This window comes from Drosophila mojavensis, unplaced genomic scaffold (genome assembly GCF_018153725.1).
Source record: "Drosophila mojavensis isolate 15081-1352.22 unplaced genomic scaffold, ASM1815372v1 contig_108, whole genome shotgun sequence".
NCBI lineage: Eukaryota > Metazoa > Arthropoda > Insecta > Diptera > Drosophilidae > Drosophila > Drosophila mojavensis.
In genome coordinates this window covers 245,241-270,425 of record NW_025318636.1, presented here as the reverse complement: position 1 = coordinate 270,425, position 25,185 = coordinate 245,241, and the positions used below count along the sequence as shown (strand labels likewise).

The following is a 25,185-nucleotide window of genomic DNA, read 5'->3' as shown; positions in this document are numbered from 1 at the left end:
TATGCCTGGGCATTGTGAGTGATTTCCCTAAGATAAGCTGATAGTACACTTTTTATTTTAGGAGGAGAGAGCTCTAAGGAAAAAACGTGATAATATTTATTAAAATTAACACAAAGAACATGAAACGCACTGTGCAAAGAATAATCCCTAGTGCACACAGGTAAATGAAGCGGACGATAGTGTCTAGTTGCTCGGGACGGAACCAAAAAATTTAGACGACCCAACAAAGACGACGAATCAATATCACCACTAATCAATTTATGCAGAAAAACAATTCCTAAAATTGTTCTGCGATTGGTTAGACATGGAAGATCAATTAGCTGGAGCCTACTATGATAAGACGGTAATCGTAAATTACTGTCCCATCTAAGGTCTCTTAAGGCAAAGAGAAGAAACTGTTTTTGGACCGATTCGATACGATCCTGATACAGTTTATGTTGCGGAGACCATACGACAGAACAATACTCTAGGATAGGACGCACAAGCGAAGTAAATAAGCGCTTGGTAATAAAAGGATCTTTAAATTCCTTAGACCAACGTTTAATAAAGCCAAGCACACTTTTTGCTTCATTAATTATGGTAGAAATATGAAGATTAAAGTTAAGTTTACAGTCAAAGAATACACCAAGATCTTTGACTGTAAAGATGCGTTGTAAGGAATTATTGCTAATTTTATAATCAACAATTAGAGGAACGGTACGACTGAAGGTCATTGTCATACACTTTGAGCAATTTTGGTCAAGCTGGTTTGCCACACACCAAAGTTGAAATGCATTTAGGTCATCTTGAAGGTGAAGATGTCCATTTGCCCTGGAGTATGGAAGGCAAAGTTTTACATCATCAGCATACATAAATATAGTGGAATACGAGATACAACTAGGAAGGTCATTTATAAAAAGGGAAAAGAGCAATGGGCCCAAATGGCTACCCTGAGGTACACCAGACGAAACAAAGATAAGTTTAGACATAGCTGTTCTCAGCAAGACTCTTTGGGTTCTACCCGTTAAATAGGATGAAATCCAAGAGACAAGACTGGGTGAAAATCCTAAGCGTTCAAGCTTAAGAATTAGTATGTAATGATGTACTGAGTCAAATGCTTTACTGAAGTCCGTATAAATAACATCGGTTTGCATTTTTTTGGAAAAGCTGTCATTAACAAGCGACGTGAACTCAAGTAAATTAGAGGACGTAGATCGATTTTGAACAAAACCATGTTGAGATGGTTGAATAATCGATTTGCAAAAATGCTGCAAGGCCGATGTTATGATTTTCTCAAATAACTTCGGAATAGCAGATAATTTCGCAATGCCTCTATAATTGGAAATATCAGATCTTCCACCTTTTTTATATAAGGGAATGATGAAAGATTCTTTCCAAATTGAAGGGAACACAGAAGTATCCAAGGACAAGTTAAACAATTTTAGTAATTGTGACTGAAGAGAAACACTGCACTCTTTAATCACACAACTAGGAATATTATCAGCACCAGGAGAGAAAGATGATTTCAATGTCTTAATGGCTGCAGCCAGAGAGGATGCAGTAACTTTGGGAGTATTTATAGATCCATATTCAGGAAGAGAATAAGGATATGAGTTGCTGTAGAGATCAGCAGAAGAATAAGTGGATTGAAAAAATCAGCAAATAGATCAGAGGAATCCTGATCATTGCATGTTTTTTCACCTCCAAGGACAAATGAGGACGGCAAACCAGAGGATTTACGCTTCGAGTTTACAAATGAGAAAAATTGTTTGGGATCACGAGTAAACTGACGTTTGCAACGTGTAAGATAATTCTCATAACAGCTAGAATTTAAAAGATTGAAATTTGACTTGGCAATGGAATATTTGGACCAGTCAATACTTGAACCAGACTTTTTGTAATTTTTAAAACATTTAGTTTTAATGTTTCTCAAGTTCGAAAGAGTTTTGGTGAACCAAGGTGGCTTATTTGAAACTGGCGAAATACGGCGGAGAGGGACACAAACATCCAGAATAGAGTTTAAGGTAGAATAAATATATACTCGGACTGATCACCCAAGACCAAAAAGTTTTGTCGGATATATGTCCGCCCACAGGCGGCGTGGCAAACCGCAAAAGTTTATATCTCCTAAAGTATAATAGCTAGAAGCTCAAATTTGGATAGTTGAGTTACTGGTAGCCTCCTCTATCGATTCTCCAAAAATAATTTTTACGCCTCTTTAGGGGCGTGGCATATCGAAAAATACCCTGTAATTTTCACATTTTTTGAGGGTAAGCATTCAAACTTTGCAGTTAGGGTACCTTTATCTCTTTCTAAAAACTGACCAAAAATGAGGTGTCTACGCCCAGTTGGGGCGTGGCAAATCGGAAAAACCTGTATATTCTACAGTATTAGAGCGAAACTTAACTACTAAATTGTTGATGGGATGTGAATGAGTTTTCCGCAGTCGGTAACGCCCGACTGCAACGTTCTTACTTGTTTTCTATAAATTTGTATAATTTCGTTATATTAAATTACCTATTTACACAATATAAATAAATTAAAAGAATATGCAATTTTTTTTCTTTCTAGCTCTATCTGCGTATCAAAAGTATATGCGGCTATGTCCAAAATATTGGAATAACCATAGCTTTTTATACGGTCTTGGAATCGTTTACTTTGAATTTCGTTGTTTTAAATGGTAAGGCACATTATATATTGACTTAATATAGTCGATATAAGGATCATTATTTTCAATTTAAGTTACCCGTATATATGTTTTCTCATTAACTAAAACAATTAAATTGTATATTGCTACTCGTTCATCAAAAAAGTAGAGTAATTGAAATAGAACCTCTTTGTAGGTTTGTATACTTGCGTTGACCACCCAAGATCAAAAAGATATGGGAGAAAGAAATCGAGTAAAACTGTACCTTATACAGATTTAAAGCTAGAACGCTCGCACGGTAGTTAAAATTACGATTCTATAAATATCGATTACAAATCTGCGCACTAGGAGCGGATCTAATCCCACAGGGAACGTGGTAAACCGAAAAATTTAACACAGTGTGCGTCATTAAAAGTCGTAAAGCTAATAAGACTTTAAAATGTAGCTCTTAACTCCTAAAGTAAACAACATTTTTGTACAAAATATTTTTTAAAAGGTAGGTTGTACAAAAAGATTTAATATAATGTTCATAAAACAGCCTTTTTTCTATACGAAAATGTAGTGTCACTGAAAATCGTACAGCTTTTCCAATTGAGCTTAGCTGAGAATGTAGCTGGGGGTGTCTTTAGTGATTTTCCGCTAAATTTAAATAATTTAAAATCTTCACTTAAAAGCCATGAAGAAGACATCTTCTAAGAAGCGCGTGCTGGCTATTTTCCATCATAATAATGGAAAAAGTTATACTGAGATAGTTGAAATCCTTAATAGACCTCGAAGTACCATTTAGTATATCATAAAATGAATTAAAACAAACAGTACAGTCTAAAGTAAATTAAAAGTTCAGGCAAATACCAAGTTAACAGAAAACCATGCAAGGTGGATAGTTCGACAAATAAAACAAATTGCCTTGAAGTCCGTCCAAAAAATTAACAAGGAGCTTAAAATATATTTAAACAAGTAAGAAGGCTCCAGTCGAGACTGCTCGACTAGAAGATGCCCTGAACCCTCTAATCTGATATTCTAATCATTCTGTACTTCCTTTATGTACACATACATACACATGCACTTACAAGCACGCGTTCTGCTGACTGCGCTGCAATGTGGGCAATATTATGAGAATTTTAGATATACAATCTTAATGAGTAGTACTTGAAATACGCTTTTTACAAATTGGTGGCGAAAAATCTGTAAATTACAAAATCTTTGTATCCATTAACTTTATATACAACGCAAATTTGAAGTCTCCAGGTCTAAAAGTGTTACATACTTTTCACAAAACCATTATACTCTGATTTCCCTTTTTTATGGGTTCTGGGTATAAAAAGAACGTTAGTCAGAAGAGTGCTTCGAACACTATTTTAAACAAATAAGAACGTTGCAGTCGGGCGTTAACGACTGCGGAATACTCATTCACATCTCATCAACAATTTAGTAAAGTTTCGCCCTAATACTGTAGAAAATATAGTTTTATTCGATTTGCCACTCCCCTACTGGGCATAGACACCTCATTTTTGATCAGTTCTTAGAACGTGATAACGGTACCCTAACTGCAAATGCTAACCCTCAAAAAATGTGAAAATTACAGGGTATTTTTCGATATGCCACGCCCTAAAGAGGCGTAAAAATGATTTTTGAGTCATCGATAGAGGTAACTTAACTATCTAAATTTGAAGCTTCTAGCCATTATACTTTAGGAGAAATCAACTTTTGCGGTTTGCCACGCCCCCTGTGGGTGGACATATATCCGACAAAACTTGTTTGTCTTGGATAATCAGCCCGAGTATATATACAAAATTTGATTAACATTAACATTAGCTGACGTGCAAAATTTCAGCGCTCTAGCTGTAAAACTCTTGGAGATACAGCTCTATCCGATTTGCCACGCCCCCAATGGGCGGATATATATCCGCCATAGCTCGTGATCTAGGGTGGTCAACGCGGACCAACATACCAAATTTCAGCTTTCTAGCTTTTCAACTAATATGATTTCTGGCATATCGGAAAATGCATTTTCCGATTTGCCACGCCCCTAGTGGGCGGATCGGGAAAATTTTAACACTTTATAAATCGGATACACGAGTATGTGTTCCAAATTTCAAAATAGAATAGGGGATCTTTTAAATTATAAAAAAAAAAATATATTCCCAAAAACTTCATCGTACATTTTTAAAAAATTAAATAACCAAAAAGAACCTAAATGTTGCTGAACAAAATTATTGGCACACTTAGTATTTTTTGGGTTTTTTTTTAACAATTTGACCGAGTGTGCAAAACCATTTTGCATTTCACTATATGTTGTTTCTTTATTTAAAACTTCGCAAAATTGAATTTAAATATAGAAAATTTTGTAAGAATTGAGCATATTTCTTTACTTTTCATAATAATGGCACCTAAGCTAAAAGAGACATCGATAGCTCAGAGGAAAATGATCCTGCATTTGGATGATCAAGGCAAATTTTATGCATAAACTAGAGAGATAATAGAAAGAAACCGATTTTCTATTCGAAGCTACGTGCGGCGCTCCAAGGAAGCCCACAATCTGCAACGTTCATAAACATACAGGTCGCCTTAAGTTGTTGAGCAGCCATGAATGCTGGAAAATCGTTCGAAAGGTGCATGTGAATCCCAAAATAATATCTACACAGATTTCTGCTGAAGTTACAAAAGAAATGGGCAACGATATGCACCCGATTACGATACGAAGAGTACTGCACAAGGCCAAATACAAAGTGCATGTGGCTAGACGAAAACCGTGCATTAAAGGTGCTTATAAAAAGAAGCGTTTGGACTAAGCAAAGGAAAATTTTAGCAAACCATTTGATTATTGAAGTCAAGTCTTCTTCTGTGATGAGTGGAAATTCAATATATTTCGATCGGATGGGCGTTAAACTGCTTAGAGAATGCCGAATACTTCGTTTCACAAAATCAAAATTACGCCAAGCGTTAAGCATGGTGGTTGTGGGGTAATGGTCTGGCATTGCATATCTGCTGCAGGTGTGCCCGAATTGGTATTTGTAGACGGTATAATGGACAAACATTTGTATCTAAATATTTTGAGTGATAACCTTTAAAAGAATTCTGAAAAGCTACAACTACCAAGCTCGTTCACATTTCAACATGACAATGACCCCAAGCATTCTGCCCATATCGTCAAAATATGGCTACCGCCCATGTGTTACCGCACTCACCACTATCTCCAGACCTAAATAGAATTGAACGCTTGTGGAAAGAATTGGATAGGCGCATCTCAAATCGAGTAATAACAAAAGAAGACGACCTAAAACAAGCTCTTATTGAGGAATGGCAAAAAATTAGTGAAAATAATTTTTTCGATGCCAAACCTATTATTAGCCATTATTAAACTTTAAAGGATACATACCCAATGTTAATTATAGTTATTATCAAATTTTTTCATAACATTTTTAATTTTTTGTTTTTAGTGTACCAATAATTTTGTTCAGCAAAATCGAGGTTTATTTTTGGTTATTGAATTTTTTTAAAAAGTGCGTTGAAGTTTTTCGCAATATTTTTACTGTAAAATATTATAAATACCCAATTCTATTTAGTACTTTATTTGTTTCACTAAAAAACGTTAGAAAACAATTACAAAATTGCTTTAAAGTTTAAAAAGCTTGCTGTGCCAATAATTTTGTTCGATTTTTAGTGACGCACACTGTATGTCCTTTAAAAGATTTAACTTTGGATATTTAGCAACCTCCTCAATGCTTTTTTGTAGGCTTTGAGTATCCTGTAAGTTTTAAATTTTTTAGACTTATTTATATTTACATGCGTTTGCCATTTCTTTATATAAATAAGCTTAACGGGCATAACACGAATGGAAACATTATAATGAAGTTTAAAAAATTTGCATTAGGTTATAAATCTTTATTTATTTTTTAAAACTTTCTGCGGAGTTCGAGCTGGCAGCAAAGTCCACGCCCATTGAATGTGTGATAAACATTTGTGGCGTTCAACTACGAAATTCATTTGCGTATGCCATACATACATATATGTATATAAATAAGCTTAATAGACTCTGAATGGACGGAAACATTTTTATAAAAAACATACATTTTCGATTTAAAATTTTCGCGGCAGTCACTTTTACTTTACAATTAAAAAGCGTCTAAAAAAAAAATAAAATAAAATAAAATAAAATAAAATAATAATAATAATAATAATAATAATAATAATAATAATAATAATAATAATAATAATAATAATAATAATAATAATAATAATAATAATAATAATAATAATAATAATAATAATAATAATAATAATAATAATAATAATAATAATAATAATAATAATAATAATAATAATAATAATAATAATAATAATAATAATAATAATAATAATAATAATAATAATAATAATAATAATAATAATAATAATAATAATAATAATAATAATAATAATAATAATAATAATAATAATAATAATAATAATAATAATAATAATAATAATAATAATAATAATAATAATAATAATAATAATAATAATAATAATAATAATAATAATAATAATAATAATAATAATAATAATAATAATAATAATAATAATAATAATAATAATAATAATAATAATAATAATAATAATAATAATAATAATAATAATAATAATAATAATAATAATAATAATAATAATAATAATAATAATAATAATAATAATAATAATAATAATAATAATAATAATAATAATAATAATAATAATAATAATAATAATAATAATAATAATAATAATAATAATAATAATAATAATAATAATAATAATAATAATAATAATAATAATAATAATAATAATAATAATAATAATAATAATAATAATAATAATAATAATAATAATAATAATAATAATAATAATAATAATAATAATAATAATAATAATAATAATAATAATAATAATAATAATAATAATAATAATAATAATAATAATAATAATAATAATAATAATAATAATAATAATAATAATAATAATAATAATAATAATAATAATAATAATAATAATAATAATAATAATAATAATAATAATAATAATAATAATAATAATAATAATAATAATAATAATAATAATAATAATAATAATAATAATAATAATAATAATAATAATAATAATAATAATAATAATAATAATAATAATAATAATAATAATAATAATAATAATAATAATAATAATAATAATAATAATAATAATAATAATAATAATAATAATAATAATAATAATAATAATAATAATAATAATAATAATAATAATAATAATAATAATAATAATAATAATAATAATAATAATAATAATAATAATAATAATAATAATAATAATAATAATAATAATAATAATAATAATAATAATAATAATAATAATAATAATAATAATAATAATAATAATAATAATAATAATAATAATAATAATAATAATAATAATAATAATAATAATAATAATAATAATAATAATAATAATAATAATAATAATAATAATAATAATAATAATAATAATAATAATAATAATAATAATAATAATAATAATAATAATAATAATAATAATAATAATAATAATAATAATAATAATAATAATAATAATAATAATAATAATAATAATAATAATAATAATAATAATAATAATAATAATAATAATAATAATAATAATAATAATAATAATAATAATAATAATAATAATAATAATAATAATAATAATAATAATAATAATAATAATAATAATAATAATAATAATAATAATAATAATAATAATAATAATAATAATAATAATAATAATAATAATAATAATAATAATAATAATAATAATAATAATAATAATAATAATAATAATAATAATAATAATAATAATAATAATAATAATAATAATAATAATAATAATAATAATAATAATAATAATAATAATAATAATAATAATAATAATAATAATAATAATAATAATAATAATAATAATAATAATAATAATAATAATAATAATAATAATAATAATAATAATAATAATAATAATAATAATAATAATAATAATAATAATAATAATAATAATAATAATAATAATAATAATAATAATAATAATAATAATAATAATAATAATAATAATAATAATAATAATAATAATAATAATAATAATAATAATAATAATAATAATAATAATAATAATAATAATAATAATAATAATAATAATAATAATAATAATAATAATAATAATAATAATAATAATAATAATAATAATAATAATAATAATAATAATAATAATAATAATAATAATAATAATAATAATAATAATAATAATAATAATAATAATAATAATAATAATAATAATAATAATAATAATAATAATAATAATAATAATAATAATAATAATAATAATAATAATAATAATAATAATAATAATAATAATAATAATAATAATAATAATAATAATAATAATAAACATTTAAATCCATAGTTCTCAAAAATAGTAATTAAGATAAAACGACTATTCTATGTCAGAGAAACGCTGGAAACTCAAAAACAATGAAAAGACAATTCAACCGAATTTGAGACAAATAAAAACGCTGGGATGGTTTTAGTTTTGCGTGTACACTTACGTACATATGTATGTATAAGCATATGTATATGTATAAGCATTTGTGAGGTTATTCAATTTGAAACAAATTTATACTTACGCAAAATTTTAAGTTACATTGAAACTCGCATCTTCCCCAATCAACACCTATTTAATAATACAATTAGAGCCCCCGCTATTCTACCATGTCTTGTTTCGCTTTTACCATTAATCGGCTAGTATTTGAAACTGTAGGCGTTCTCTACAAAAGTAAACTTCTGTATAAATACTTATTATACGCTGAACCCATTGAAAATGGGAAATCAGGGTATAATGGTTTTGTTAAAATGCAGACACTGTAAAGTATATATATTCTTGATCAGGGTGACGAGCTGAGTCGATTTAGCCCTATCCGTCTGTCTGTCCGTCCGTCCGTCCGTATGTATTTATGAACGCGTTGAAAACTTGAAAACTTGTCTCGATAATTTTTAATCGATTAAAAACATTATCGAAAATCGGTCATAAATTTCTATCTGCTACATCTTTAGAGCTATAGTCGTCAAATTTTAAATGTAGATTTATGTGCTTTATAGAATTTCGATTTTTATTAAATTTTACATCCCACTTTTATATCCACCCCATAAATGTGTAAGAGGCATATTTGAAATACTAGAGACTTGTGCAAATGCACAAGCTTGTTCTCACTAACTCGTTCTGGTTCCTAGCTCGTTTTTACCACTAACCAGAGAACACATGGACCGGACAAGTAGTGTAAAGCGTTTTGCACACTTTTTTTCGGGAGTTATCTCCCAGACACTTCGTATTTGCTCGGCTCCTCACTTTTTGTGTTCGAGCTACGAAAAAATACGAAAGCACAATCATTTCGCTTCATGCGCTCGACCGAGATGGTCAAATATTGAACAAAAGATCCCTCTGCGCTGAATGTTTTATTTGTGGGAAGGGCATGAAAGCGTTGGTGCGCGTAATTAAAATGTTTTCGCGACGAGCATGCACACACACACTGTCCCTTGCTACATGTACTATGAGCATTTGTATGGCTGTGTGTGAAGCTCTGGCTGCCTGTAGCAATTTTGAAGCCCAGCATTTGTCGATCTTGTGAAGTGTTCACATACATATGTATGTATGTATGTATGTATGTATATACATTTGATTGTGTGCACGCATGGGATATGCTGCTCACAATTATGGGATATCACTTGTAGAAGCACTTGTAAGCCTGTGTGCCTTTACATGTGTGTGTGTATGTGTTTGTATGTATGCATGGGAGCTGAACATTGGCGTGTGCCTCCCTCAACTTAGAATGGTGTGAACGATTTTGGGTTTTAATTGAAGAGGCGCGCTTACATTTAAGTAGCTGACTAACTAAAGTATCAAGTGCACTTCCCATTACATTTATAGGTATTTTTTAATTGCATGATTTTTATGACATCTAACTGATGAACCCTTTAAAATGTGTTCAATTGGCCAGTATATGTATGTATGTACATACATATGCTTCTTATTAAAAAGGTTAATTTCACCTGTATATGTGCAGGTGCAAGGGATCGAAAATGCGGATATATCTCCGCCCATTGGGGGCGTGGCAAATCGAACAAAACTGTATCTCCTAAAGTTATAAACCTAGAAAGCTGAAAGCACGTAAGCTGATGTTTTAATTCTATAAAGATGGGTGAAAAAATTGTATATCTACGCCTACTAGGGGCGCGGCAAATCGGACCTGAAGATATAGTGATTTTTCGAATTCGGCTATATTTTGGACACTATTGATGCTAGAGACCTGAAATTTGGTATATATACGCGGATTGACCACCCAAGTCCAACGAGCTATGGTAGATATATGTCCGCCCATAGGGGCGTGGCAAACCGCAAAAGTTTATATCTCCTACAGTTAAGAGCTAAAAGCTTCAAATTTGGATAGTTGAGTTACTGGTAGCCTCCTCTATCGATTCCTCAAAAATAATTTTTAAGCCTCTTTGGGGGCGTGGCATATCGAAAAATACCCTGTAATTTTCACATTTTTTGAGCGTAAGAATTCAAGTTGCTCGATCGGTTGCTCGATCTAAGAACTGGCCAAAAATTAGGAGTCTACGGCCACTAGGGACGTGGCAATCGGCATTTATAGTGCCCATATTGCGGCATTTATATGCATCAGCCATCTATTTATGTATTTGTACACATAAATAGGCTTAGTAGGCATTGATAGCACGGAAGGAAACATTTTTATAAAATTAATAAAATATAAAAAAGCTAAAATAACAAAAATTTGCAATTTACAAAACGAGTTTTCCGCGGGATTTGAACTCGCACCCAAGCCGAATAACATGTTCTTTTTAAAATATCTAAAATAAAGATCGCCGGCGCTTCTGCCTACAGCACCACCGCATCGTTTCGAACAACAGTAGTTAAAACGAAATCACATTATTGTTATGACGCCACATAGCAAAGAAAAGCCAGAGTGGTGGCTGGAAATTAAAAAACAATGCAAAGACAAATCAGAAGAAACAAATTTAAACTTATAAAATTATTCGACTAAGAAAATGAAAAGTATTAAGTGCCATTCATTCAAGCTCGCACCTTCCTAATAAAATATCTATTTTATAAAAAACGAAATATGTATGAAAAAAAAAAAAATAACATCGAAGAGGTCTCGAACCTCCACTACTCTAACATAATTTGCGTCGCCCTTAGCACCAACGCTACCTCTTTGCTTGACCAGCCAGTGCCTAAAATAGAATAGCTTAATAAGAGAGCGTCATCAGACAAAACTTCAGTAACGGCTAAAAAATCCAGAAATCAATCGAAAGTCTAAGAAGGTGCGAAAAGGCGCGCTTTCGTCGGTACGCATAGAATAGACGTTGAGTGTGTGCACATGCATAGGAAAATCGCGCTGATCTGCTGCTAGCTTGAAGCCGGTATCCAATATATGGATATAAATATATAATAAAAATCAAAATTGTATAAATTATATATGTATATAATTTGAATGCAATGATTCAGTGATGATAGTAATAGCTATCGATGATTTTCCAATTTCAATGGGATCATGCCCTGTTTATTGTTGCGCACTAGACTGAAAAATTGCACTTGCTGACAGCCTTTGGGCTGTGAATGAGTATTCTGCAATCGGTATCGCCCGACTGCAACGTTCTTACTTGTTTTCATACCCTGAACCCATTTTCAATGGGAAATCAGGGTATAATGGTTTTGTTGAAATGTATGTAACAGGCAGAAGGAGACCCCACAAAGTATATATATTCTTGATCAGGGCGACGAGCGTGAGTTGATTTGGCCCTGTCCGTCTGTCTGTCTGTCCGCCTGTCCGTATGCTTGAACGCGTCGATTTCCGAAGATATAAGAGCTATAGACTTGAATTTTTTTTTTAAATGACCGTATATACAGCGCGGATGTCGAGTTTGCTTTTAAAATTCGATAAAACATCCCGTTATGTTTTTATCGAATAAAAACATTCAAGTTCAAGTCAGATGCCACTACAGCTAATTGTGAATGATTTTTCATTTTTTTTAATTTCTTAAATATTCAATATAATATGAAGATCATATGCTGAAAGTTTCATTAAATTCCGTTCAGTCAAAAATTATTAAAAAAACAAGAAAGAAAACTCTAGTCGAGAGTGCTCGACTAGATACTACCCTGAACCCAACAAATAAAAATGCCTATTTAGTATGGCTGAAATTTCAATTTCGATGTATTTAAAAATATAAATAAAATACCAAACTCATTTAAAACAAGTAAGAAGACTCTAGTCGAGACTGCTCGTCTAGGAGATACCCTGAACCCTCTAATCTGATATTCTAATCACTCGGCACTTCATTACGGCACAAACAAACGAACGTATTAGAACGCGAAGTAAGCAGCGACTGCGCTTGGGCTGCGCTGCAGTGTGGGCAACATTATAAGAATTTATTTGTTGAATAATTTAATTTCTAGACGTACAATCTTAATGAAACTTTCAGGGTGTAACCATATGGTGAAAATGTATGTACATTCCAAGGCACACGTCTCTAGTACTTTAAATACGCTTTTTACAAAGGTGTAGGTGGGGGGTGGATATAAGGATGGGGGGTAAATTACAACGAAAATCGAAATTATGTAAAATACATATAAGTCTACATTTAAAATTTGGAAGCTCTAGCTAGAAATGTGTTGGATATATAATTAAATAACTAGCTTTCGATAAGGGTTTTAATCGATAATAAAATATCGGGAGTAGCTATCGATATATAAAGAAAAACTTGATATGCGCGTGATATACACGGACCTAGGAAAAAAAGTCTCTAGCTCTTATATCTTCTGAGATCGACGCGTTCATACATACGGACGGACGGACGGACAGACAGACGAACAGGGCCAAATCAACTCAGCTCGTCGCCATGATCAAGAATATATATACTTTGTGGGGTCTGCCACGCCTCCTTCTGCCTGTTACATACTGTTAACAAAACCATTATACCCTGATTTCCCATTTTCAATGGGTTCAGGGTATAAAAATATAAAAATATATTGAAACAGTTAACATCAGTTGTATCGATCGGGATTCGAACCGCAACTTCTCGATCGAGCGTCATGCAGCTAACACACTACGCCACCTCACTCCTGCTAGTGGCGCTGGCAAAACTCAAATAGATTCACTGCTGCAGTGCCATCTATCAAAACTAAACGAAACTAACTGCTGATGTGATTCTAAGAATCTGCTAGAATAGCCAAACTATTAAAAATGCACATAAAGTATGGTTAAAATTTCAATTTCGGTGTATTTAAAAATATAAATTAAATAGAAAACTCATTTATGAAAATATAAAAATATTTTGAATCAATTAAAAAAAATTAACATCAGTTGCATCGATCGGGATTCGAACCGCGACTTCTCGATCGAGCGTCATGCAGCTAACACACTAGGCCACCCCACTCCTGCTAGTGGCGCTGTCAAAACTCAAATAGATTCTCTGCTGCTGCGCCATCTACCAAAACTAAACGAAACTAACAGCTGATGTGATTCAACGAATGTTTCTAGAAGAAACAGCATACGATGCTGTTGTAGCTGCTGCACGTGCGTTTGTTAATTGGCCAAATATTTGATTATTTTTTATTAATTTTTGACTGAACGGAATTTAATGAAACTTTCAGCATATGATCTACATATTATATTGAATATTCGAGAAATTTAAAAAAAAAGAAAAATCATTCACAATTACCTATAGTGGCATCTGATTTGAACTTGAATGTTTTTACTTGATAAAAACATAACGGGATGATTTATCGAATTTTAAAAGCAAACTCAACGTCCGCGCTGTATATACGATCTTTAAAAAAAAAAAATGAAGTCTCCATCTCTTATACCTTCGGAAATCGACGCGTTCATACATACGGACAGACGGACAGACGGACAGACAGACGGACAGGGCCAAATCGACTCAGCTCGTCGCCCTGATCAATAATATATATGTTTTGTGGGGTCTGCCACGCCTCCTTCTGCCTGTTACATACATTTCAACAAAACCATTATACCCTGATTTCCCATTTTCAATGGGTTCAGGGTATAATAATCAAATATTTGGCCAATTAACAAACGCACTTGCAGCAGCTACAACAGTATCGTATACGTGTGCAAACATACATTCAAACTTCTTCCAGAACATCAGCTGTTAGTTTGGTTTAGTTTTGGTAGATGGCGCTGCAGCAGTGAATCTATTTGAGATTTGCCAGCGCAGCTTCCAAAAGTGAGGTGGCGTAGTGAGTAGCGGCATTACGCACGATCAAGAAGTCGCGGTTCGAATCCCGATCGGTGCAGCTGATGTCAGTTTTTTTTAATTGTTTCAAAATATTTTTAATTTAAAAAAATGAGTTTTCTATTTAATTTACATTTTTAAATACCCCGAAATTGAAATTTAACCATACTAAATGTGCGTTTTTAATAGTTTGGTTATTCTAGCAGATTCTTAGAATCACATCAGCAGTTAGTTTGGTTTAGTTTTGCTAGATGGCGTTGCAGCAGCTAATCTATTTCAGTTTTGGCAATGCTGCTTCCGAAAGTGAGGTGGCGTAGTGAGTAGGTGCGTGACGCTCGATCGGGAAGTCGCGGTTCGAATCCCGAGCGATGCAGCTGATGTTAACTTTTTTTAATTGTTTCAAAATATTTTTATATTTTATTAAATGAGTTTTGTATTTCATTTATATATTTAAACATATCGAAATTGGAATTTTAGCCATACTGAATGGGCATTTTTATTAGTTGGGTTCAGGGTAGTATCTAGTCGAGCACTCTCGACTAGAGTTTTCTTACTTGTTTTTTTTTTATTTAATTATTTAATAAATACTCTATTGTATTTAGTTAATTTTTTGTTTCTCTAAAAAAATGTTTCAAAATACTTTAAAAATTCCTACAAAGCTTAAAATACTTGCTGTGCCAGTAATTTGGTTCGCCACTGTATGTGTGCATATCATTTTGTCTCGACTAGAACACTGTTACTTGTTATGAAATAGGAAATTAGGGTATAATGGTTTTTGTTGAAATGTAAGTAATAAGCAGAAGTAGGCGTGGCAAACCCCATAAAGAATATATATTCTTATCTTTCTGTCTGTCCGTCTGTCCGTAGACTTGAAATTACATTTTAAATGTCCGTAAAAATAGCGTGGATATCGAGTTTTTCTTAAAAAATCGATAAATTGCCCCGTTATATAGTATCGATTAAAACCTTTATCGCGTGTGTGTGTGCATGTGCGAATAATTATTGAAATATCAGTTGCTCTAAGCCTGATGTCAGAGTGGCCGCGATAAGCGATGCGATATTATGGAGCGACAATAAGCGAGAAAGCTCTACATGCAGATTTACATGTAATCGCTTAAAAAATGTCAGAGTGCAAGCGAAGCGAGAAGAGGGCAAAAGCGAGAAGTTAAGCGAGATGTGAGAAAGCATTCCTGAATCGTTTTCTCGCTTTATCGCATGATAAGTTAGTAGGTGAAATATATTCTTTTTGGCAATTCAAGCAATATTTCTCTCGTTCACTCTGATATGGCATCGCTTTGCAAATCGCTACGATACGAGAGCACTTGTCACTTTAGTTAGTCAGCTATTTAAATATAAGCGCGCCTCTTCAATTAAAACCCAAAATCGTTCAACCAATTCTAAGTTGATGGAATCACACGCCAATTTTCATCTCCCATGCATACATACAAACACATGTAAAGGCACACAGGCATACAAATGCTTCTACAAGTTATATCCCATGATTGTGAGCAGCGACTCCCATGCGTACACACAATCAAATGTATATACATACATACATACATATGTATGTGAGCACTTCACAAGATCGACCAAATGCAAATGCTGCGCTTCAGGCAGCCAGAGCTTCACACACAGGCATACAAATGCTCATAGTACATGTAGCAAGGGACAGTGTGTGTGTGCATGCTCGTCGTGGAAGAATTTTCATTATGCGCACCAACGCTTTCATACCCTTCCCACGAATAATAAGGAAAACGCAAACATTTCGCATAAGCATGGCGAGTTGGTTCATAAGCGATTTGCATCAACGCTTTCATACCCTTCCCACAAATATCCATCGAAACGCTACAGTTTGTTTGCATGAGCCTGACAAACTCTTTTATGATTTAGGTATACCTTTCACTGAAAAGGAAAGATCGTCGCGAACAAATTTAAATTTTAGAAAGTGAGTAGGACAAATAGCACATAGCTGTGCTTCATATAATAATGTGACCGTTTCGTTTGAGCGCTTGCAGCGCACTGACATTTTCGTGCAATATTTTCTCTGCTCGAACTTCCAACGAGCGAGTCGAGCAAAAACGAAGTATAGTGGCCCACCAACTTAACATTTTATGCTGTAGAAAAGTTGGTTCTACGTGTCTAGTCTATGTGTTCTCTGGTTAGTGGTAGAATCCTAGTATTGTTCCATTTGTCAACTTGTTCCCTTAGATTCATTACTTAATTTTCACCGATGTATCGAATACATGTAATGAGGTATATCGATATTTTTCATTTTCGTTTCACCACTAGTCCGTAAATTAACTATGAAATTATGAATCTGTATTGACTGAGTGATTTTTATATTAGAAAGAAACACTGCCAAATATCAACTGTCACAACTTCGAAAAGCTAGTACAAATAGAAAAAATCAAGTTAAATTAATAATTATACAGATTAAAAAAATTAAAGTATGTGCGCCCTGTTTGTATATTACTGCAAAATCATATGTGTAATAAGAATATATGTGCGTATATATGTTTAAACAGAAATATAAATGATTGTATGTATGTACATATATAAACAAAGAAGTAAATAGATGGTTTACAAAGCGAATACATGTATTTATGTAGATATGTATTTAAACTTTGCGTTCCTTACTTGTTTTATAAAAGAAAATATTTTGATATTTTATGTTCTCGATATGTCATAAGCAATTGTATGAAATATAGTCCATATAAATATAATTTTATTAATAATAAGTACACTTTTGTATTGTAATTAGTTGGGCAAATAAATATATAGATTAATGAGTTCTTAATTCTCTATATGGTAATAAAAGTAAAAATACATATTTTATGCATGACTTGTAAATTTGGACTGATTTAGCAATCTGATATTTGCATTAACAAACGTAGAGGATTTTAAAATTATTTTAATTTATAAATTTAAAAGGTAAAATAATAGCTAAGTGTACATTGCCTCAAACTAAAACATTCAATACGAATTAGTAATTTTATGTTCAAAATTTATTTTAATAACATAATTATGTCTTTCTTATATTATTAAAACTAAACCTAATTAAAAACAAATAAAATAAAATAATGAAATATATAAACAAAAGATATAAACGAAAAATTACACCTCAAAAATCTTCGTACACTTTAACTATTCTGCGTACAATTCCGGAATTCGTGACTACCGTTAATTTTTGCACGTTTCTTTAATTCGTCTTGGCTGATTTTCGTAATTTGGTATCACTTGGAAAACAAATTTAGCACGCTGTTTCTCATGAAGCACAAAGAATAAGAAATATCGGTAGCCGTTGGAAGCAGGTTGGAAGGCAAATCCTAACAAGAAATTGGTTAATTGGTAGGCAGAACTTATTCCTCGTGTCAAAGAGTCTACGACAATTATGTTTGATCGGGCTCCATATTGCCCCGGTCCGGACACAAGAAGGACGTCTGGAAGTTGAAGAACGTTTCTCCAAAACTGGTTCTGAGGAAACCGGCCGGCTGTCCCGGCCGAGTTGCACGTAGGAAGCCTCATGTATCAGTTGTGAACAGGAAAAAGCGTATGGACTTCGCCAATGAGCACGTTGCCAAGCCTTCTAGCTTCTGGAATAAAGTGATTTTTTCAAAGAGAGCAAGATGAGAGCCAGTTTTGCATATTTGGCATAAAAGAAGAAAATAAAAGGTCATGATGGAGAAATGAGGATAAATAGTCGCAGAGAATACTTTAAACCTATTGACTCACGTTTGACTGAGGTGTTAAAACGATAAGGGTATCCACCAAGATATTAACAACCACCAAATTCCTGCGTTGTGCGTAGAATAGTTAGTTAGTTTTGAGGTGTCATTTTTCGGTTGTCTTTTGCTTATAATTTTTTTTTTCATATTATTTTTTTTAATTTTTTTTTTATTTAATAATAAAAGACATAATTATATTAATAAATAAATGAGAAATGTTATACAAAAATATTGCCTTAAGTGTGTTATACAAGTAAACATAAAAGTATGTGTTTGTTTGCATGTGTACGCAAAGTTCTTCGAGAAAGTAAATTTCCCAAATAAATATAATAAATTGAATATTAATTTCTATTTCTTAAGGTCAATTAAACTATTCCAAGAACTTTTGTACTTGAACCCATATTTCGTCTGTGCAAATGAAATTCATCTGCGTTTAGGACTGATGCTTAAAGTTAATGGTGATTTTCGTAGTGCACTTAAACACTTCCAGTTGGCATTGGCGGATTCATCACCCTCGACTTTTTCGGATCTTCAAGGTATATATAAAAAATCATTATTTCTATTTATAAATATGGATATGCTTTTGCTGGCTCAATCTACTTATTCACAAAAAAAAAAAAAAAAAAAAAAAAAATTATTCACCATTAAAAAAATGAATGCGTGTATTGATTTTGTGTAATGCCCGTTTTATGTCTGTCTGACTTTGCGTATAAAAGCAAATTTTTCCAGTTATTGAAGCAAGCGACTTGAAATTTAGAACATATATATATATTTCGAAAATTCTCTCGATCCGTTCATTAGTGGCGTGACTTTATTTTAGCTGAGGAGCTAGAGATTTGAAATTTTGAATCGCGATGATCACCTAAGATCAAAAGTATACTCGGATTGACAGCTCAAAATTATCCGATCCGCTCACTAGAGGCGTGGCAAATCGGAAAATGCATTTACCGATATGCCAGAAATCATGTTAGTTGAAGAGCTAGAAAGCTGAAATTTGGTATGTAGGTCCGCATCAACCACCCAAGATCACGAGCTATGGCAGACATATCTACGCCTATCAGTGGCGTGGCAAATCGGACCTGAAGATATAGTGATTTTCTAAATTCTGCTATATTTTGGACACTATTGATGCCAGAGACCTCAAATTTTGTATATATACTCGGGCTGGTCACCCAAGAGCAAAAATTTTGTCGGATATATGTCCGCCCACAGGGGGCGTGGCAAACCGCAAAAGCTGATATCTTCTAAAGTATAAGCTAGAAGCTTCAAATTTAGATAGTTAAGTTACCAGTAACCTCCTCCATCGATGACCCAAAAATAATTTTTACGCCTCTTTAAGGGCGTGGCATATAGAAAAATACCCTGTAATTGTCACACTTTTTGAGGGTAAGCATTCAAACTTTGCAGTTAGGGTACCGTTATCACGTTCTAAGAACTGACCAAAAATGAGGTGTCTACGTCCAGCGTGGCAAATTGAAAAAACCTGTATTTTCTATTAGTATTAGAGCGAAACTTAACTACTAAATTGTTGATGGGATGTGAATGAGTATTCCGCAGCCGGTAACGCCCGACTGCAACGTTCTTACTTGTTTTATTGAAGGCCTGTCAAAATCTTCATATCGTTTTACAATTTTTGAATACTAACACTTTGTATTATTTTTTACTTTTCAGTGAAATTTCAAATAGCTCATCTGTATGAAGTACAAAATAAACACAAGGCTGCAAAAGAATCATATGAATTTATCTTAAATGACAAAAATATATCGCTTGACTTAAAAGCCGATATTTACAGACAATTAGGTAAGAATGTATTTTATGGATTTATTAAGATTATTTGTTATTTATTGTTTTACGAAAGAGTGGTTTCTTTCAAAGTTTCTTGGGGTGAATCAATAAAAACAAGTAAGAAGACTCTAGTCGAGACTGCTCGACTAAGAGATACCCTGAACCCTCTAATTTGATATTCTAATCACTCTGCACTTCTTTTCGGCACACATACATACATACGCACGTATTAGAACGTGCTCTGCTAACTGCGCAGTAAGCAGCGACTGCGATCGTATCTTTCGATAGGGTTTTTAATCGATAATAAAATATCGGGAGTAGTTATCGATACATAGAGAAAAACTCGATATGCGCGTGATATACACGGACCTAGGAAGTCTTTCAAGTCTCTAGCTCTTATATCTTCTGAGATTGACGCGTTCATACATACGGATTTTTTTCCTAGGTCCGCAATAAATGTTAGTGAACAATTAAGTTCCCATATTAGCAACCACTGCAGCCAATGCATTGGCATTGCAATGCGTGTTAATGCGTGCGTACGTATGTCTGAATATTGAAATATCAGTTGCTCGAAGGGTTCAAGGGATCTTGTAGTCGAGCAGTCTCGACTAGAGCTTTCTTACCTGTTTTAAATACTATTAGACACCTTCCCCCGATTCAAAAAATTTCTCGGCACTTGTGCTTTGCATTAGGGCTGCAAATCCATCGATGGAGACTATTGATAGTATCGATGGATTTGGGCTCTCATGATATATCGATGGTTTTTTTCATCCATCGTTAATTTACAACTAGGTGGCGCAAAGAGACGCATGTAAGCATTTTTCGGAATATACATATATAACATAACATACATATACATATATATATAAACATTAAGTTAATAATATTATTATATTGTGATTAGCTTTTATAGCTATATTTCAATGATATTTGGTGGTTCTTCGTAAGAAAAGTGTATGGATAAATTTTTAAAGCCATCAATTAAGCATGAAACTGATGTTTAAAGTGCAAGTGTGTTTTTTATTTTATTATGTACATTAAAGATGGCGCTTCTGCTTCGCGTTCTACTGTGGCGAACTTTGATAATTCTAAGTCTTCCACTGCTGCTGCTAGTACTACTAGATTTTTGCCCACCGCTTCTGAGGATGATGCATCCAATTTTGTCCATATGTAATACAATATATATTTTATTAGATATACAACCATCACACAAATATCCGATTACTATTGTAATGGATTCTTATACAAAATTGCACGAATCATTTTATGCTGGATGTATGATCGAAATTATTGAAAATTTATTAATTTGTAAGAACTTCAAATCTTCGATGGAACTATCGATAGTATCGATGGTTTATTCCATCGATGGATAAATCTATCGAGGGTAACCTCTATCGATGGCTTTGCAGCCGTACTTTGGATATACTTATATATATCTTCTATATATATAAAAGAAAGTTGTGTAAAAGTGCTCCAACACTTATAACTCGAGATCTGCTGGACCAATTTTCATGGTTTTTGATTTGTTGGATTTGTCTCCGCCACAAGTAGGATAGTAGATCTTAAAAATACTGAAAAAATTTCGGTCCTGCTCTCATATTATACAATAGTATAGAAGTAAATAAACAAATGTAGTCAGTCAGGCTACGGAACAGCCTCAGGCGAACCTGACTATTCATAAAAAAAAAAACACATTTGATAAAAATAATACGCGTGCGTACAGAAGCTAAATATCTCGAAAGTTCAGGTATTTGTTTGTCTCAAACATAAATTTGTGTAAATTATTTATATTTATATTTCTCGATTGTTTTATGTGGTTTTGTGCGAGGGCATATTGTTACTATTGATAAAAATGCCGCATCCTAGAAGATGTAATCTTTCCCGGCGGACCCATAATGCAATTAGGCATCGGAATATCGCGAGTCCATTATCTGACGAAGAACGAGAAATCGCCCGAGAAAGGCGCCGCGTTAGTACACAGCAAAGAAGAGCCTTAATTCGTGCTTCTCAAAGAGAGGTAGCCCGTGAAACGGCAATAAGAAATGGTGCAAGGATTGATTTGAATCGAGCAGCGTTTCGATATGATTGCACCATTGACTACAGCTTGAATGGTTAAGTTTGCATTGGTCCAATGGACGTTGTTTGCCAACATTGTGGCGCATTGAAGTTTGCCGGTTTGTGCTGCCTTAGTGGTAAAGTGACATTGCCATTAGTGGTCCCGCCACCAGAGCCATTGCGTTCCCTGCTTTATGGCGAAACATTAGAATCACGACATTTTCTAGCGAACACTCAAAATGACTTCAACTGTCTGTAAATATGAGAGTTGCATTGTTGAACGATCTATCTGCTGATAATTTCTCGAAGCAATTGCTGAATATCGGTAATGGCCGTATTCCTGTTGACGAATCGAGTAACTTTATTTCATTTCCTCAATTTTTGCAATTTCGTCTCATCAAAAGATGAGCTTATCAACAAAGTATTTCCGAATATCCTTGCTTTCCACAAAAATACTAAATGGTTAAGTGAGCAAGCAATTTTGGCGGCTAAAAATAGAGATGTGGATGACTTTAATCTTATAATTCAAAATCAAATCGTTGGTACTCTGTATTCATTCAAATCTATCGACTGTGTAACAAACGATGAAGAAGCCACTAATTATCCAACTGAATTTTTGAACTCCTTGGATGTGCCTGGTTTACCACCGCACAATTTACAACTGAAGGTTGGCTCGGTAGTTATCATGCTTAGAAATTTAAACCAACTAAAACTATGCAATGGAATGCGTTTGGTGATAAGAAAACTAATGAGCAATGTGATTCACGCATCGATACTCAAAGGAAAATTTAAAGATGAGGAGGATTCCGATGACCCCAACAGATATGCCCTTTGAGTTTCAACTAATTCAATTCCCGATTCGTCTTGCCTTCGCCATGACGATCAACAAATCACAGGGCCAATCTTTGACTATTTGTGGCCTCAATCTAGAAAATGCGTGTTTTTCTCATGGTCAATTGTACGTGACATGCTCACGTGTTGGCAAACAATCCGCATTATTTGTTCTTGCACCTGACCAAAAAACGAAGAATGTCGTTTACCACAAGGGGCTTAAATGAAAATCCGATTAATAAATTAATCAGAGTGTATCCCAACCTGGACAACATAGCTTTCAACAATTTTTTACCTAGAAATAATGGATAGGGCAATGCAACGTTTGCCGGGCCAGCTAGTATATATATATATATAAATATATAAATTTGCCCTTGAAATGAACGTCACTTCCGTTGACTAATGGGTCTTAATATCACCTCCTTTTAAGCGTCGTCGGACTGTGTGCTCACTGATGAAGTCACTTAGGGCTAGAAGGTGATAGTTTTTAATGTGCGTTGTTTTGCGTTGCGTTGCACCTGACTTTCTTCAATTTCAAATATGATTCAATTTTTTAAACTTGTTTGATATTTACTGCTCTGTCGTTTAATATCGCTACTATTGATGATACTAACGATAAAATTATTTAATAAATCTGTTTTCCCATTCGAAAAACATTTTAAACCAAATTTTGGATTGTAAACATTCAAGTGGAAGACAACAATCCCGCGGCCTTAATATGTAATATATACATGTTTATTTAAAACAAAAGAACGAGGAGGAAAAGAATCTTTGAAAGCGAAACCATAAAATTGTCTGTTTATTTTGGCACGTGTTGACTGTCCGAAATGTTTTTGCGTTCTTCGAGATCATCACTTATGTATTTTCAATGCACAAAACACATTACTTCATTGAGCTCGACTAAAAGTCTATAACCAAAACGGAAAATCTCAAATCAGAACGTCTCTTACTATGATGGGTTGTTTTATATTTTGGCCTGAAGGAACAATTAAATAAATAAAGCAAGTAGCAATGTTGAAGAATATTCATTCGCACTCCTAAAGCTTTAAAAAAGAAGATACAGTTTTAACCGATTTTCCACGCTGCATAAATACAGAGTTTTTTTTTTTTTTTTTAAATCGAAATGGATTGCATTCATACGGAAAGACAGACAGACGAAAAGGCTGACAGCGCACAAATCCAATACTCATTTCACTTTGGTTAATGAGTAAAATAAATAAATAAAATTTCATTATTATTAAAAATGTCTTGATTTTCAGGATGGATGTATCATTGTGTCGAATGCCTAGGCGAAAAAAAAGAACGTGAATCGAAAGCATTACGGTTTCTACAGAAATCAATTGAAGCAGAGCCAAAGTGTGGACAATCATTATATTTATTGGGGAGATGTTACGCTGGCGTGAATAAGGTTCATGATGCGTTTTTAGCTTATAGGAATTCTGTTGAGAAAAGTGAAGGGAATGCAGACACCTGGTGCTCGATTGGGTAATATTATTTCTTAATTTACATCATGAGCAATCAATACTTCTTAATATGTATAGTGTTTTATATCAGCAGCAAAATCAACCAACGGATGCACTACAAGCATACATATGCGCAGTACAATTAGATAAGGATCATAAGTCGGCGTGGACAAATTTGGGAATTCTATATGAAAGTTGCGGGCAATTGCGAGATGCTTACGCATGCTATCTAAACGCGGTGAAACAAATATCAAACCAGGTATAAATTTGGGATTTTTAATATCTTTAATGTATCCCTAATGTAACTCATAATACGTTCGAGACCCGATAATTCGAAATGACAAGGGGGTCAGTTTTTTTTTTGTATACCTTTAACCCATTTTCAATGGGAAATC

At 32.3% G+C, this 25,185-nt stretch overlaps 1 protein-coding gene across 6 annotated transcripts in view; it reads left to right on the top strand.

Annotated features, from left to right (window-relative positions):
- LOC6578185 (lysine-specific demethylase 6A) overlaps positions 1 to 25,185 on the top strand; it is a 48,454-nt gene that overhangs the window by 7,169 nt on the left and 16,100 nt on the right. For 2 of the 6 annotated variants that reach the window (XM_032728392.2, XM_002004066.4), the window contains exons 3-7: positions 2,551 to 2,659; positions 19,017 to 19,192; positions 20,328 to 20,456; positions 24,587 to 24,812; positions 24,869 to 25,049. In XM_032728392.2, coding sequence (XP_032584283.1) covers positions 2,551 to 2,659; positions 19,017 to 19,192; positions 20,328 to 20,456; positions 24,587 to 24,812; positions 24,869 to 25,049 — 821 coding nt within the window. Of the gene's footprint in view, positions 1 to 2,550; positions 2,660 to 17,205; positions 17,475 to 19,016; positions 19,193 to 20,327; positions 20,457 to 24,586; positions 24,813 to 24,868; positions 25,050 to 25,185 lie in introns of those variants that run through there. The other 4 variants (XM_044010517.1, XM_015166076.3, XM_032728393.2 and 1 more) reach the window with 4 other exon arrangements.